Source organism: Petaurus breviceps, unplaced genomic scaffold, assembly GCF_028583685.1.
Source record: "Petaurus breviceps papuanus isolate PSGF00001 unplaced genomic scaffold, PetGlider_PUasm1.0 207, whole genome shotgun sequence".
In the NCBI taxonomy this organism is placed as follows: Eukaryota; Metazoa; Chordata; class Mammalia; order Diprotodontia; family Petauridae; genus Petaurus; species Petaurus breviceps.
The window spans coordinates 19,142,642-19,160,935 of NW_027185850.1; the positions used below are offsets into that span (position 1 = coordinate 19,142,642).

At 40.6% G+C, this 18,294-nt stretch overlaps 1 protein-coding gene across 1 annotated transcript in view; it reads left to right on the top strand.

The window, feature by feature from the left end:
• LOC138164937 (disabled homolog 1-like) overlaps nucleotides 1-18,294 on the top strand; it is a 483,687-nt gene that overhangs the window by 425,622 nt on the left and 39,771 nt on the right. The window contains exons 8-10 of the mRNA XM_069092919.1: nucleotides 12,475-12,531; nucleotides 12,623-12,673; nucleotides 18,116-18,178. Of these exons, the coding sequence (XP_068949020.1) occupies nucleotides 12,475-12,531; nucleotides 12,623-12,673; nucleotides 18,116-18,178 (171 nt within the window). The remainder of the gene's footprint in view (nucleotides 1-12,474; nucleotides 12,532-12,622; nucleotides 12,674-18,115; nucleotides 18,179-18,294) is intronic.

The following is an 18,294-nucleotide window of genomic DNA, read 5'->3' on the forward strand; positions in this document are numbered from 1 at the left end:
TTTACAGATATTTCCCATTTGTTTTTTTACTCTTGACAACAACCTTGGGAAATAGATACTATTGTATTATTATCCAAATTTTTCAGTTGAAAAAATGAAGTGGACAGTGGTTAAATGACTTGCCCAGGGTCATATAGTTAGAAAGTGTCTGAGACTGCATTTAACCTCACCTCAACTCCAGGTCCAGGGCTTTGCCCACAGAGCCACTGAACTGTCTTGTGCCAGACATGGTACTGAGAATGAAAGACAAATAAAAACAATCCCCTACTCTCACAGAGCTTATATTCTTTATGGAACAAAATATACACATATATGAACACATATAAAACATGTTAATATAGGGAAATATGTGAAAACACAAATCACGTACAGTTTAGGTAGCTACAGGGATTTAGAGGGGAATAAAGAGTCCAACTGAAAAGCTTAAAAAAAAGTCCCAGTAATTTTTGGAAATACCTCACTCCTTTACCACCTCTAAATTGAACTCTCTTTTTTTTCTTAAACTGCACCTGTGATTTCATCAGTGTAGGGACCTCCCAGGTGACAGAAATCCCTGCTGTAATGCAAATAAGTACTTTCTTTATCACTTCAAACCTTAGAAAGTTACCTAGGACCCTGAGGTTTTGTAATTTGTCTAGGAGCACACATCATGAAATGGGACTTCTCCCAGGTCTTCCTAACTCTCTGATTAGCTCTATGTCCACATCATATGACCTTTCAAACCTTTCCTCATACCAGAGAAAAAAAACTGTGCAGACTGACAATGTATACAGCATTCTGCCCTGGGGTCCCCCACCTTTTTTTTTGAAAGGAGGAGTATATGTTTCAATACTTGTCTGAGAAAACCATTGTTGGTGTTTCAGCTGCTCAGAGTTTAGTTTCCTCTTAATAGTTTTCATTTGCCTGGATGTCATTGGGTATATACATTTTTCTCTTCCATTGCTTAGTTTACTTTGCATGTGTTTTTTAATAACCCTATGTTCTCTGAAAGATAGTAGCAATCGGGGCGGCTAGGTGGCGCAGTGAATAGAGCACAGGCCCTGGAGTCAGGAGAACCTGAGTTCAAACCCAGCCTCAGACATTTAACACTTACTAGCTGTGTGATCTTGGGCAAGTCATTTAACCCTAATTGCCCTGCCCTCCCCCCTCCAAAAAGGAAAAAAATGTTTTTTAAAAAAAGGTAATAGCAATTTCTTAGAGATTCTCCATGGTCAGTGGACCTCTATTTTCCTGAGTCCTTTTTGCTCTGAGCTCAGGGTTAATCTATTTCAAGTCTGAGTTCGTACTTTGATCAAAGCTGCAAAGAAGCATTTCCTCAGTAAATTGATAGATCTTGCTTTTCTCAGAGTTTAAGTCTTTTTTTTTTCATTCTGGTCATTGTATCCAAAGTACCACTATGACTGGTATACAGTAAGCACCTAATAAATGCTTAATGATTGATTTCTCGTTACCAAAGCTTCTTTTCCTCCCCCAATCTTCCTTCAGGCCTAGTGCTTATTGAAGACACAGGGAAGGAAATGTTGGGATATTATAAGGAAGAACTATCCAATAGGTAGTGTGAGCCATAATGAGGAAGTCTCCTTGATTAGGACTGAGTTCTCCATCCCTAGAAATATTCAAGTGAGGTTGGATGATCATTGGTCAGGAAAATTTTAGAGATGGTTCATGCTTTAGACATGGATTGAATATTCTGCCTTATGGGGTGCTTCCTAGGCTAAAGATTCCATATTGTGAACAGAAATGCTAGATTGCAACCCTGTTCACCAGAGAGAGAGGTTAGGAGCTTTTCTCACCCGTCTGTAACCTATCATCAGTAGTGGAGTTAAAAAAAAGAATCTCAAAAGTCCTGTTGGAGTACCTAGCATCATATTATCACTCTAAGCTGGCCATTAACCAAATATATCTTGGGTAGCATAACAAAATATGTATATTTAAAGACTCTGGAGTGAATTATTACCCTAATAAATGATTCCTAGAAGTTTTCAACAATTCATCACACAGGATTCAGAGGAGCAAGCCCCAGATTGGGAGTGAGAAGGTTTGGGGATCCAATCCGCGCTTGCAAAAGTTAATAGCTATGTGGCCTTGGATAAGTAACTTTACATTTCTGAGACTGCTTCAACATCCATGAAATGAGCTTAGTGGTTTTCACTTGCTTGCTTCATAGGGTGAGAACAAGGATATAGTGAGATCACCTTCTAAGTATACAAAGTGTCCATAATAATGAAAGACAATAATGTTACAATTGTCATGAAATAACAAGAAAACTTAGTTGGGTCCTAGTCAAAGGAAAAGGAATTCTTTGATGGGATCCTGTAAGACCTCAGAGTGGCCATCTGTTCCAGCCAGGCTAACAGTCACTGAAACTCCATTGAAGGAGAACCTTCTACCACCACTTAGTAGCTCTGTGATCCAGGTGAGTAGAAGGAACAGTACAGAGAAAACTGAGCCTAGAGTCAGAAAAATCTCAGTTCAAATCCTATCCCAGATACTTACTAGCTGCGTGACTTCAGGCAAATCACATAACCCCTTTCTGCCTCATTTTCCTCATCTGTTAAATGAGGAAGTTGAATTTGATGGAATTCAATTTCCCTTCCAGCCCCAAATGTACAATTTTAAGTCTCTAGACCTCTCTGTATCTTTCTTCCTTTCTAAAATGAAGGAATTTGACCTAATGACTTCTAAGGTCCCTTCTCATTCCAGACTTCTGATGGAAGTCAACTTATCTCTCTGAGACTTGTTTCCTTATGTGTTGAAATAAAGGGGTTGAACGACATGACTTCTAAGGTCCCTTTTATGACTCAATGATCAATGCATCTGTAGATAGTTCTGTGGCTTCTTGTATCTGAATGTCAAATTTTCTATTCAGCTCTGGTTTTTTCAGCAAGAATGCTTGGAAGTCCTCTATTCCATTGAATGACAATATTTTCCCCTGAAACATGATACTTAGTTTTGCTGGGTAGGTGATTCTTGCTTTTAATCCCAGCTCCTTTGACCTCTGGAATATCATATTCCAAGCCTTTCGATCTCTCAGTGTAGAAGCTGCCAGATCCTGTGTTATCCTGATTGTGTTTCCACAATATTCAAATTGTTTCTTCCTGGCTGCTTGTAATATTTTTTCCTTGATCCAGGATCTCTGGAACCTGGCTATAATATTCCTAGGAGTTTTCTCTTTGGGATCTTTTTCAGGAGGTGATTGGTGGATTCTTTCAACCTCTATTTTGCCCTCTGGTTCTAAAACATCAGGGCAATTTTCCTTGAGAATTTCTTGAAGGATGATTTTTGGTTCTTTTTTTGAGCATGGCTTTCAGGTAGTACAATAATTTTTAGATTATCTCTTTTGGATCTATTTTCCAGGTCAGTGGTTTTCCCAATGAGATATTTCATATTGCCTTCTATTTTTTCATTCGTTTGTATCTGTTTAATAGTATCTTGATTTTTCATGCTCACTAGCTTTCATTTGTTTCAATCTAATTCTGAAGGAATGATTCTCTTCAGTGAGCTTTTGAGATTTTTTTTCCATCTGGCAAATTTGGCTTTTTAAGGCACTCTTCTCCTCATCACCTTTTTGAGTCTCTTGCCATTTCATTTAGTCTATTTTTAAGGTGTTATTTTCTTCAGTCAGGTTGTTGACTCTCATTTCATAATTTTCTTACATTGTTCTCATTTCTCTTCCCAATTTTTCCTCCACTTATTTGGTTTTCAAAATCCTTCCTAAGGTCCTCTATGGCCTGTAACCAGCTGGTATTTTTCTTTGAAGCTTTGATGCAGGAGTTCTGACTGCACTGTCTTCCTCCTGTTCCATGCTTTGATCATTTTTGTCCCCAAAATAGGAGTGTAAATTTGGGTTGCTCTGCTTGCTTTGCTTCCCTTGTTTGCTTATGTTGCCACTCAATTACTTGACTTCTGGGCTTTTTGCCACAGTAGGACTCTGCTACCAGACAGGGGAATTTTGTCCCAGTTGCTGGGGTTTTCTCAGCTGCTGGAGCTGTTAGTTGGGCGCCCTCTCTGAAGCCTCCCCATACTCTGGCAAGCTAGTCACGCACCTCAGGACTTCCACCCTAGAACACAATCCAGATCCAAGGAAGTTAAAGCAAGAGCGATTACTCCTCAGACTGGTCACTTGGTCTCCCTACAGTCCTCAAGCCAGGAGCTGAAGTTGCCACGTGGCAGTGGCTGCACAGCCTCAGCAGGTTCTCCCTCCAGGTGGTAAAGGCTGGACCACACTCCCATACTACAGGATCCCAAAGTCCATACTGCACTGACCTCTCACTTTATCCTTAGCATTTATGTGTTGGTAATTCTGGAAACTGCCACAGCTGCTGGTGATCTGAAGTCCCTCAGATCACCTGCTGGTCAGGCCTGCCCTGGGGCTAAAACCTCTGGCTGGTGCTGGGCTAGGCTCAGCTCCCAGAGTGCTGATCTGGCCCCTTCCTGCCGGCCTACTGGACTGTTTTCAGTGGGAGGTTAGCTTCTCTCTATCATTTTGTGGGTTCTGTAGATGTAAAGGTTTTCTAGAGTCATTTTTTACTTGAATTGGAGGAGATGGAAGCCAGAGCCCCATGGAAGTCCTGTTTCTATTCCACCATCTTGACTCCACCCCTCTGTAGATAGTTCTGAATAATTATGGTACGCTTTCAAGCATGGGGTTTTCTCTGAAACATTGGCAGAACATTTTAAATAATCAAATTTAATATTTCCCTGGTAAATTCACAATGAGAAGGAAAACCAAGGAAGGCTTCCAACATATTAAGTGGACCGCCTGTGCTGACCTGTGGAGAGGATACACATGGGATGGACAGGTGGGGATAGGTGACTTGAGCTGTCAGGAGGAAGTTCCAAAGGGAAGAGCTTCGTCACAGATCTACCAGAATATGTTTGAGACTTTGTGACGTCAGCCATTCACATGCCATTTCAGAGTTGTTTCAAGGTTTGGGCATTTATTAGTATCACAGAAACTTAGCATTATTGGAAAGCTTCCCAGAGGTCATCTAGGCCAAATCATTCCTGAAGCATGAATCCTAACCAGTAGCAGAACCAAAGTGGGCTTTTATAGTCATTCACAGTGCTGAACGAGAAGCTGGTTTGTGCAGTGTGCCATGTTAGGAGATCATAAGAGTCTCCTAATTTTATACAGTGATTTTAACTCTTCCAAAGCATTTATCCATCTGTTCTCTCATTGGGTCGTCACAGCAACCATGGGAGGAAAGTAGAATGGGAGTTATTATCTCCATAGTACAGATGAGGCAGCCAAGCTTCAGACATTTGAAGTGAGTTGCTTAACGTTGCCCAATAAACTAGAGAAGGCACTAAGATTAGGACACAGGTCTCTGGATTCCAGGCCCCAGAGGGTTCTTTCCATTAGGCCCCGATGCATGGCAGCTGAACAAACAGATTCCAACAGGGAGAGGAGAGGGGGAAAAATCACAACCAAAAAAAAGAAAAATGTGGCCTAGAACGGCTGTGGGAGCAGCCGGCAGATCTCTCCTCACATGGTTTTCCCTTTGATGTCACATCTCTCCATGTATAATTTCCTCCAATTTGCTCCAATTTCAGCGTCTGCATGTGCTCTCCAGGCTCAGTTTTACCTCCATCCAATATTTCTTATTGGCGCTTGAAGGCCATCTGGGCCACCAGAGCATCCTTTCCCAGAGAGGAGGGAGGGCCCTCCTCCCCTCTGTTTGCACAGGCTCTTCCAAGGGAGTGGTGTGCAAATATTCTCATCCCTTTGATAGCAGCCAATACCACTCCATGGTGGCTGAGCTTCCAAACTTTTCATAGATAGGACCAGTGCCAGATTTTTTTAGTGTTTTGTAAAGCGCCTGAATGTTCACCAATGAAATTATGAATCAGTTGATAAGCATTTATTAAGCATAAATGGGTCAGTGAACAAGCATTTATTATGTGTCACAGAGTCAGAAAGACCTGGGTTAAGTCCTACCACAAACACCATCTGTCTGACTGAATAGGTCACTTACCTTCTGTCAGCCTCAGTTTCTCCATATGTAAAACAGGTATAATGATAGTGCTTCCCGGAGTGTGAGGATTACATGAGATAACACATGTAAAATGCTTTGAAAAATTTAAAGTGCTATATAAATATGATGTTGGTGATGGTGATATAGAAGGCAGCTAGGTGTTCCAGCGGATAGAGTGCCAAGCCAGAAGGCAGAAAGGATCATCTTCCTGAGTTCAGATCTGACTTCAGACACTTGCTAGCTATGTGACCTGGGCAAGTCACTTAACCCTGTCTGGCTCAGATCCCTCTTCTGTAAAATTATCTGAAGAAAGAAAGGGAAAACCACTCCAGTATCTTTGCAAAGAAAACCCCAAAGGGGGTCAAAAAGAGTTGGGCACACCTGGAATGCCTGAACAACAGAAACAACAAGAAGGTAATGATTGCCAAGTGCTGGCCAAGGCCCTGCCAGCTCTTTTGTAAGCTCAGTCTTCGAGCGTTAACGTAGAGGTTAAACAGCTTGGCATGGGCATGGTCACAGACCTGGTATGTGTCAGGGGCAGTGCTTGAAACTAGGTCACCCAGATTCCAAGAACAGCCCCCTGCGGACTACGCTACACAGCCAAACCAGCTGCAATGGGACAGCTTCCACCCCCATAGCCCTGGATGTTCTCCGGGGAAAGGGCTGCCTCTCAGCATCAGCTGAGGATTTTGTTCCCCTTCCTGCACAATGGAAGAAAAAAGTTTGCAGATCTTGCCTAATGTCTAGCAGAGGATTCAAGCTTCCCCTCATTTAAAGAATACACATTGAAATAGTTCATTGCTAAGGGATTCATAGCTTCATATTTTCAACAATTTAGAGTTATAAGGGGTTTCAGAAGGCATCTACCTTGTTTTACAGATAAAGAAATTGAAGGCAAGAGTGATTTACATATGGTCATGGGGGATGGAGTAGAATAGCAAGGTGACTTTGGGGACAGAAGAGTTGGGTTCCCTACCTCTGATGCTATGTGACTCAAGGAGAGACAGCTCCCTTTCTTCATCTGTTCAATGGGGAGGTTAGACTGGATGGCCACTGAGGTCCCTTTCATATCTAAATCCATGCCTGGGGCCATTGGCTCCAAATCCATCGCTCGTTTCCCCCATTCTCCAGTGGGATATAAATTCCTTGAGAGTAGGGACAGTTTCATCTTTGTCTCTATCCGCAGTGACTGACAGATAGCAGAAATGGTGACTGGTCACCATGGGAGGATTATAGACTCAGAGCCAGAAGAGACCTTACAGGTCACCTCCTCTTTAACAGATAAGGAAACCGAGGCCAAATCAGATCGAGTGACTTGTGAAGGATGGCACAGCTAATAAATGTCCAAGGCAGCATCTGGATTGGCATATTCTTCATTCCAAGTCTAGTACACCAGTATTGATACTTAGCAACAACAATACCTAGTATTTACATGGTACTTGAAGCTTTGCAGAATGCTTTCCATACCTGGGTCATCTCAAAAGCCTTAGCGCAGACTTAATCTCATTTAATCCTCAAAACAACTGTATGAGGTAGGTTGCATTATTATCTCCATTTTACAGATGAAGAAACTGAGACCAAGGCAGGTTAAGTGACTTGCCCAGATCTGAAGCAGAATTTGAACTCAAGTATTCCACCCTCACATATAGTTCAGAGGAAGATAATGATAAATTTAAGGAAAATAATCACATTTTTAAGTGCCTTGTTTTGCAAATCTCTTTACACTCATTATCTCATATTTTAAAGGATCCTTTAAAACAAATCTTGATCACTTTATTTCAATGTGTTTTTTCTTGTAATCTTATGGGTTTCACTTGATGCATTTAAAAACATGATTCTGAGAAGGGGTTCATAGGCTTCTCCAGACTTCCAGAAGGGTTCATGACACATACACAAGGTTCAGAACCCTTGTACTAAAGGCAGTAGGGAGCCCTGGAATCTTCTTAAGAAGGGGACTGGCGTCATCTCACCAGAGCCATGGAATGATTGCTTTGTGTGGAGAATGGTTGTGGAGGAGAGAAACTAAGGACCTGGAGAGAGCATTCTCTCTGAGGGCAGAGAATACAATTAGGAGACTTTTGCACTAGTCTAGACAAGATGTGATGAAAAATTGGAATGAGCATACTGTGCAATATGTTGGAAAATAGAAGGAATACACAGACGATGGAAAGAAAGCCTGTATATCCATGAAGGGCCCAATGAGAAAGGATCAGAGAGTAAAAGGAAAACTTTACACTTGGGACCAGGAAACTTAGCCAGTCAATTCAACAGTGAGATACAACAATGAGAGAGAATATTTATGGGAAACGTCTGACACCTTGGAAGGAAGTCAGGCAACCAGAAAGCTTTCAGGTTTTCATCTTTTGTTTTTTGGGGGGTTTTTTGAGATATTATATAGACAGAAGTCAGTTATTTCTGCCTTTCTTCCATTTGGCCCATCTGTCTGCCGTCACTCTCTAGTCTAATAGATGCAATCCTTCCCGTGCTGCTTCTCTGACAAGACCTAGGAAAGCAAGTGCTAGGTGCTTTTCTGAAGGAGACTGAGCAAACATCCGATTCCTCCAAAGAGGCTGATTCTTCTTCACTGGGGTGTGGCTTCTTTGTTCAATTAGAGAGGGTATGCTCTAGACTCGATATCGTAAAGACCTGGGTTCAAATTCTGCCTTGATACAGGCTGTGTGACTGAGCATGTCAGTGTCCCTCATTTGTAAAATGACCATATCAAGCTGTTGCCAGGTTCAAACGAGGTGATGTCCATGCAGTACTTTGCAGACTTTAGTGTGCTCCATTAATAGCATTTATTATCACTTGCTGAATTGAACGGAATTGAACACACTGATGTCTTCTTGGGAGGTGACAGTCTCGTGCCTCTGCAAGGTAGCCTCCCATATTTTCACCAGCAGGAATATGATTTGCTGTTGTTGTTTTATGAGAACCACAGGGTGTTTGTCAAATTTATTTAAATCATCAATCATGTTGTATAGCTATTTTCTGTTTTATATTGGACACACATAATGAGATTTTGGACACTAAAATGTTTTTTTTTTTATTAAAAGCTGTGATCTAGAGCCCGTCTGGGGAGGCTAACTCATAAATCCATAGGAAAGAATAAATTTATAAAGGTTATAAAGGCATAGACTTTAGACCACAGTCTGGATTATAATTTATCTCTTTAGTCATTCATTCAGCAAACATGCAAGCATTGCTAAGCACCTACTGTATACAAAATCGGTGTGCTAGGTCCTGGGAGTAATAAAGAGTTTAGATGAAACAAGGTGCCAGTCTTTACAGAGTTCACATTCTAGTAGCAGGATAAGATACAAAAAAAAATAACTGGAACTTACAATAATGTGACACATTCTTCAAAAAGGTGCAAGCCAAAGGCAGGTCATGAGAATTGTGAATTGCAGCTTATGTCTGGATGGAGTAGCCTTTAGGTTTGACTATCACAGAGAATCTGCAGCCAGGAAGAGCCTGAGATGTCTGAAAAAGGCCCAGGATATGGAGGCATCGCATGGTAGGCAAACAAGTCTGACCTTTATTCTGTGGGCAATAAAGGGTCTCCCTGAAGATATTTGAGACCCGATGAAAGCAGAGAGAAGATTATTCTGGGGACTGTATTCAAATATGGATTGGAGGGCTGGGAGGCAGAACAAACCTTTATTAATTGCCTACTACATGCCAGGCATTATGATAAGGCTTTACAAAATATTATCTCATAGGGTGGTAGGGGGGGTAGGCCTAATAAGAATCTACTACGGTCTGGCAAGTAGATGGTACAAAGGCAGAGTGTCCCCCTAAGACCAGAAATCAAGCCCCTCCTGCATTAATTCAGCTCATGCAGTGCCTTCTGCTGTCCTGTAAAGACAGTTTATGTGGCTGATTCATAGAAGGAGCTCAGAGCCCATCTGCTTTCACCCTTTGAAGAATGCGTGAATTCCTCTGTGATATCTGACCTAGATGTACTATAATTGTGGGATCATCAGTATAAAGAAGGGAGGGACCTCAGAGGCCAGCAAATTCAACCCCCTCATTTTACAGATTAGGAAACTGAGTCATAGGCAGGCTAAGGCACTCATCACCCCATTACCTCACGAATTCCAATGGTTCCCTATTATTTCCAAGATAAACAGAAAGTACTTGGTCTTTTAAAGCCTTTTACAACCTGGCCCTTTCCCCCCTTCCCAATTTTATATCCATCTACCTATTCTATGATACAAGAGCTCTGGCCTTCTTCCAGGTCTGTGCCTTTTTACTGGGTGTTTCCCATGCCTGACATTCTCTCCGTCATCTGCACCTCTGCCTCCAGGTTTGTCTGGCTTCCTCTAAAACTCCGCTAAAATCCCTCCTCATACAAGAATTCCATCCCCCATCCCTCCCCTGCCAATTCTGATTGGATCTCCTACTTGTCCTGGATGTATTTCATATGAGCATCATCAGTTGTGTGTTTTCTCCTTCCTCCTCTGTGGGGAGTCCTGGCATACAGTAGGTGCTTAATAAATATTTGTTGTTAATTACGGATTGATTGCCCAAGTTCTAAGGCAAGATCTTAATGTAGAGCTTCCTGACTCAGAGTCTCACTATTCTATGCTGCCTTATGCTTAAGGAAGCATTGTGCTTCCTTGAATCAATTATACCAATAGTGAGGATGACTGCTGACATTTACACAGCATGTTTAGGTTTAGAACCCATGTTATAAACATTATTTCATTTGTTTCTCCCAAAAACTCTATGAGAGAAGTGCTATCCGTTATCCACATTTAACAGATGAGAAAACTGAGGTTAAGACATTTGGCCATGGCCACACAGACAAGTAGGTATCAGAAGCAGAATTCCAATCCAGCAATTCCTGACCTTTCTTGACTTTGCAGCCCCACCTGACACTCGCAAGACAGCCCATCCGTTTTAAACCTCTCATCATGAGGAAAAAAGCTTCCTTATTCTGATCTTTATCCTCATAACAGTTTTGCAAATACCAGAAAAATGACTCTGTTACCCAAGTTGTCCTATCTCTAAGTGAAACATATCCAGTTCATTGAGCACTTTCTTATCTGATTTCTTGCCCCTTCCCCATCCTGGTTACCAGCAACCATCCCACAAACTATGTGCCAGGTTTTGTGCTAGATCCTATAGAGATTTTAAAAAATGAAAATCTGTCCTCAGAAGGTTTATAATTTACTAATGGGGGATATGAGACTTGAAGAGGGTGAACATATTCAATCAGGACTCTAAAGAAGGTTCTACTGCTCAACTTATAATCCTGTCCAGCTTTAAAATTTCTCTGAGTTGGTCTAAGGATGAGGAGGCACAGGATGCCTGTAGGAGTTGAAAGCAGCAGTTTTCAGCTTCCTTTAGCTGGTGATGATTAAACAGTTATCAGAGCTACACCCAGGCCAACTCTTGCCTTTAATACCCCATTGCTGTGACCGTAGGCCGCACTCAATAAAACACATCATTTTCTTAGGGTATGATAAGTAAGGAACTTTGTTACATGGTAGTCCTGACTGGGTATGTCCATCATGGAAGCCATCTTCCCAGTTTAGAAAACATCTCTTATTTCTGGTCAGACCTCTGTCTAACTAATGTCAAGATTAGTCAGCTGTTCCTCATAATCACCAGAAAGGTCGGTGAATATTTGACCTTGTAAAGAATAACAAAGCAGTGCCTTCTGACTACAACCAGGTTCTTATTTTTAAAAAGATTGAACTTAGCCTGACTCAAAAAAAAATGTGTATAATCATAGGGACCAGTTTTCAATCGGGTATTTAATTAAATTCAATTAGCTCAGAGAAGTGTTTACCAAGGGGTTTGCACAAGTAGATAGCCACTCAGTTAATTTTCTCAACAGTGGGGTCACCAGTGCACTTGAATTTCTGCATTTTAACCATGCTAATCTGGAGATGATGAAATTTCAAATTCATATTCATTCTTTAAAGATACATCTAACTAATTAAGTTAGATCTTAACCTAAGATTAGCTAGCTAATAATAATAATAATAGCTAATACAAGAGTTTGTACTTTAGCCAAAACATATGTAACATTTTTATGTGTGTCTATGACTCACTTCACTGTTCTACTAACCATCCATGTTCAACATGACTTCCAATCCACAAGATTTTCACTGTATATAATGGACTCAGAGTTGAGTTGAGGTCATCTCAACCATTATACTCACTACCTAGGTGACTTTGAGCAAGTCACCGAACCTCCTCAAGCCTTATTGCCACAGTCTGTAAAATGGGGCTTAATAATATGTGTGCTATTGTGAGGGATACAAACATTAAAGCATGTAACAAAGTGTTTGTCTTCATTATTATCTATTGTGACTGGGGGAGGGGGGAGCAAGGGGCATCATGTTCTAGGTAAACCTTAGCTGGTAGTATCAGTATTCCTACCACTTGTAGGGGCTCTGTGATCACAGACAACATTCTCATATTCCTCACAAATTCATGTCATGGTGTGTCTCATTTCATGTCCATTCATCATGCCTTCCAGTTCCAGAATGGTCACTCCTTTGATGACTTTGAAGAACGCTTTGCAGCAGCCATGCCGGTAAGGCTGGGAGGTCCATCTTCAATTCACTTAATACAATTGTCATCATGTCATTCATTTCATTTACACACATCATCCTTTATGGTTTCAGAACAGAAACTCACTGGTGGACTTTGATGAGTGTTTCAGGGTCGATAATCAGGTAAGCTATGAGGTCCTTGCTCTGTTGTGTCCCATGGAGAACCCAGAAGTGTTAGGAAAGCTGGGTTTGGGGTAGGAAAGGTGAGTCTCATAAGGAACAGCAGAGGTCATGTCCAAGGTTGGTCAAAGAAAACTGTTCCCAGGTATGATGTGGGATATCATAACAAGGAAAGTAGCACCGAGAGGGTGATGGCTGGAGAGGGAGGAGGGGAAGCAGCCCTTTCAGCCAAACCAATGGGAATGGGCTAGAGTGGAGGGAAGATGCCCAGGTAAGAGCTCTGAAATCATGGCAAGCATAGCTGTCCTAATGGGCAAAGGGGGTCTGCTTTGGCAGAGCTGAAGGGGTAATGGTAAGAAACATAAACTGGCTTTTAATAAACTGGTATTTGAGCCTCTCCTTTGCCTCTCTAGCTCTAAAATCTTAGATATAGTTCTTCCTCACCCTGAGTTTCAGGTTCCTCTTGGTCAGACTAGATGACCTCTAAGGTTCTTGTCAGTTCTCAGCTCATGACCTTGTAAACTAGGTTGGGGTCAACATGTGATCAGCGACTGATTATTTAAAAATCCCCCTGACTTATGGTTATATAATTTTACAGGATTTGGTTTCAACTACTCGGATAAACTTGTAAAATTGTGTTGCTGTTGCTGAGTCATTTCAGAAGCATCTAACTAAACCATTTGGGGTTTACTGGACAAAGAGACTGGAGTTATTTGCCATTTCCTTGTCCAGCTCATTTATTGTTTTCCTAATCTCAGACCTAGCAGACGGCTTCAGAGGTCATTCAGTCTGCCCAATCCACCACATTCCTGACAAGTGGTCCTTCAACCTCAGTGTAAATAATTCTTGTAAAAGGGAACCTCTCCATCTTATTTTTGGACATCATTAATTTAAGACCTTTTTTCCTTACCTGGAATCATTTCATTCATTCATCCATTTACTCATTAAATCATTTATTCATTGAACAAATATTCATGAAATACATACTACATACAGAGTATTGTTCTGGGACCAGAGGTGTAACACAATTTGATGAAGATACAATTCCTGCTTTTGTGGAGATTATAGTAGCCAGAAAGGATGACACTATTACACATAACTAATCTGTTAGAAAGGAATGAAACAAAGTACTATTTGTGGGTTGAGGAGAAATTCCTTACTAACCAGGGAAAGATTTGCGGAGGAAATGGCATTTGGTTTGGGTTTAAAATATGCGACTTTGGGTAAGCTATGTAACCTGCCTCATTTGTGAAATGAGAGGATTGGACTCCATGAGCTTTGAGCTCTCTTTATTTCCACACCCTGATCCTATGAATGTATAAGAATGCAGCAGATTGATGATGAAGGATGGTATCTGAGGTACAAGGGCCAGTGTGAAAAGGAGACACAAAAGTAATTTTACAAAGCAGAATAAAGTTTGACCAAAGATATAGAATCTCTAAATGAAGGTAAAATAAGTAAAATTGGAATGGTAGAAGATACCAGGTTGGGGGGGGGGGGCTTTGAATATCAAGCAAGGGATTCTTAACTTTAGGCAGTAAAAAGCTCCTGAAGATTTATGAGTAAAGAATAATACGACCAATTAGGTTTTATTTTCCAATATTTAAAAAGTCATGTCCTATTTTATGCCATGTACAGTAACACCTTGGAGAGACAAAGAAGGTATTTAATCATAATCTTATTGGATACATTAAAGTCATTAAATATGTAAACATCAACAAACTCAAATGCAACAAATATTTACTGAATGTCTGCTATGTTCAGGGCACTGTGAGACCTAAAAAGACTTTCATAGAGCTCACAGTCTATAGGTAAAGTAGATAAGATGTGTTTCCAGATAACTGTAATACTAGATATATGTATATATGTGTATGTGTTTATAAGTGTATGTATATGATGCTTAAGGGTATCTACTATTGAACTTTTCATGGGAGCTAGGGTAATAATTGAGACAGGACATAGAAATAAACCCATTATGAAGCTTTGGACATCCCCCATGGTAAAAGAGTAAATAATGAGTCAACAAAGGAAAAAGACACTGAGAAGGTACAGACAAGTAGGAATAGAAACCAGAGAAATAGAGACAGAGGTAGAGACAGAGAGACAGAGGGGGGGGGGGTGAAGGGGGAGGGAAGAAGAAGGAGAGAGATGGGGAGAGAGAGAAGAAGGGAGAGACAGGGAGAGAGGGGGGGAGGGGAGAGAGAAAAGGAGAGACAGAAGAGAGAGAGAGAAAAAGAGAGAGAGGGGGAGAGAGAGAGCATCTTCAGGAGTGAGTGGTTAATAGTTTAAGAAAATGCTGAGAGGTCAGGAAGGATGAATACTAAGAATGGACCATTAGAGTTAACAATGAAGAGATCACCATTATGTTCAGAAGAGTAGGTTCATTTGAGCAATGCAATCAGAATCCAGATTGGAAGGAATTGAGAAGTGAGTGGGAAGAAAAGGAATTGAAGTAAATAGAGAAAGAGGATTTTGTTTTTAATGAATTTGGCTTAAACAAAAGAGGACAGTCATTGGTGGTAGGGTAAAATGAAGGTGTTTTGTTTATTGTTTGTTTTGTTTTGTTTTGTTTTGTTTTTTCAAGGATAAGGGAGACCCAAGAATGTTATAAGCCCACAGGAAAGTAACTATAGGAAGAGAAAGGTTAAAGAGCATACATACAGTAGGATCATGTGTTAAGAAATGTGCAAAGTGCTGCTTTCATTCCTAGGAGGACTGTCAGTATTAAGAAAAGCTGGATGGAAGAGGTGGTAATCAAGCTGGGTAATAGAGGGCAAGTGGGGGTGGGGGAAGTTCAGTGGAAGGATTATGGTTTGTTAGGTTAGCAATGAAAGGCCCAGGGGGTCAAAGTTTCTACCACTCCAGATTTGCAATCACATATGAATATTACAATTGCTTTTAATTTTATTATCCCAGAATTTCATTTTCTATGACATTTAATTAGCTAAAGGTGCTAGTTAAACATCTACCATGATGGAATGAAATGACAACATGTGTTTTATGCTTCTCTCTATTTTCCTATTTTAGTATTTGAATGAAAACACTCTGGCAAAAGGAAAAATACACACACACACACATATTGGAAAATCAATATTTCAAGTAGGAAGGTTGTTTTAAAAGTTGTGCTTAAGGAGCAAATTAAGCAATAAATTATCTTTATGCTGTTAGTAAAAAGTGTACCATGAGTTCAGCACATTTCAAATGTAAATTGTATGACTTAATTATTAACTTCATTTTAATTTTCTCCCTCCACTAAAAAGAGAGATGTCCTTCTGTTTTAAAGAAAGAGGGTTCCAATCAGGAGCAAGCCCTGAAGCTTCAGTGGAGATGATTAAATAGAATTATTACTTTTATGAATTTTTTTAGATTTTTCACAGAATAAATGAACCCAGTCCAAGGAATAGCCAAATGACCTACTTTTAGAATTGGCTTTGAACTTGGGGCAGAGACAACACTGCAGAAAAAGGAAGCTTGTGCCCCTCCCGGAGCAGGCAGAGTAGCCTAATGCTTTCTTGGCCCGCTCTTTACTCAAGATGTGACGACTCGGCCAGAGTTGGAGTGGTGCAGAAGATAATGAAATTATCAGAAATTTGAAATCTAACCATTTTCTCGGGTTTTAACAAGAGTTGGCTTCTCCAACTTTCTCAGAAGTGAAAAAGGCCTTATGTTTAAAGGAAGAGAAATAATACTTGACCACTATTCACATGTCTTCTTCAGCACTTCTCAGGAAGCCTTCCAAGCTTTACCAAGAGAGTGCTGACATTTATGAAGGTCACATCAAGGCAAATTTATCTGCATTATTCTGTGTTGTCACTCTTACAGTACAGTGGTCAAATACCACTCAAAGCTGCACCAAGACTTTAGGGACACTCTGGGTATTAAAAAGGGGTCTATGTACTGGGAAAGAAATATGGTCAGAGGATCTGGCCTTGAAAGAGACCTCAAGGATCATTTAGCTTAGGCCTACATTCGGCTATAAGAAAACTGTCTATCAAGGAGTAACCAGTCCAAGGCCAAACAGAGAGTAAATGACAGACAGGACTTGGTGGAGATGTCCTCCATCCACAGTCACAACTCAAATATTTAAATAACTAAATACATAACTCACAAGCTTTGATTTATTTTCTTTTCCTCCCACTGGACAAAGGGAGGACAAAAAGAAGAAAGAAAACTCCACTCTTGTAACAAATGTGTATTCACCCAAAACAAAGTCCCACAATAGCCATGTCCACAAATATGTGTTACATGCTGCAACCTATGTCTATCATCTCTCTATCAGGAAATGCCAGTGGTCAAAAATCATAAAGAATTCCACAAATATAGAATTTTTTTATCCCAAACCAACCAGTTTCCTTTGTGGGCCACACCATCTCCTACAGAGGGTGAGCAGGTATTACAAGCAAGGAAACTGAGCTCCTAAAAAGTCAAGTTATGTACGACAATGGAAAAGGCCTTGGTCTTAGATTTGAAGGATTTGGGTTGAAATCCTGAATATGCCACTGGTTACCTCTGTGACCCAAATCGTGTAACTATTCTGGGTCTCTGTGTTCTGAGTTATAAAATGAGTAGTTTACAGTATGTCAGAGCTGTCAAATGTATGCCTTGCAGTTCACAAAATTCCTGAGTGTTGTCTTAATAAGATCATTTGTCCAAATTGAAATAGAAATGCATCCTTGTAGGCCCTCTGTTGACTTAGAAAATCACAAATGAATAATACCTACTTCATAATTTTATCTTGTGAGGATAGATGAGATGAAGCATCTGAAAGTATTTTGAGAAGTATAAAGCATTATATCAATGTAACATATGCATGTGTATTTTATCTATACAAATGTATAGATATGTGACCATAGTATTATATATAATATTATAGATATTACATTAGATGGATATTATATGCTACCTAGAAATTCTATGAGACAGATGCTGTTCCAATATAACTTAGAAAATAAGTTAGATATTAAGAGGTAGTAGTTGGTAAAGGGTAGACCAGATGAGGAAAATCCTCTCATCAGGTCATTCCTGCAGCCACAAGGGAAGCCTGGCATATTAGGGAACAAGATCAGCACTGGGCTTCGCATCACCAGCACACAAGCAGTGAGTTCCAATCCCAGCTCGGCACTTACCCTGGGTTCCAGTTCTAGCTCTGGCACTTCCTAGTCGGGTGATCTTGAGCAAGGGGATTCACCCAAGTCCGCTGAACCTCGGACTTCTTGTCTACTGAGTGGGGATGACAATATTCACCCATGCCTGCCTCGCAAGGCTCTCCCGAGGAAAATGTTGAATCCCTCTTTAAGGGAGTGTTATTTATGTGAGGAATCATTAATTCTTTGTAAGGGGTTCGTCAACCATTTTCCAAGAAAAAAAAAATGTGATGAGCATCATCTGTTCCCAAGAGGCAAAAGGAAATGCACTTACGTTGTCAAAACATTTTTTTCTTTCCAGGCTGTGACCCAGTTAGAGCTTTTTGGGGACATGTCCACCCCTCCAGATATAACCTCTCCCCCAGTAAGTATCCATGCTTTACTTCTGCCCTCTGCTCTGCCAGGTGTTTGCTTGTCTTTACTTTTCTTCTCCCAACATCCTCTGCTCTTCACTTAACTGTTATCATGATTAAGAAAGCA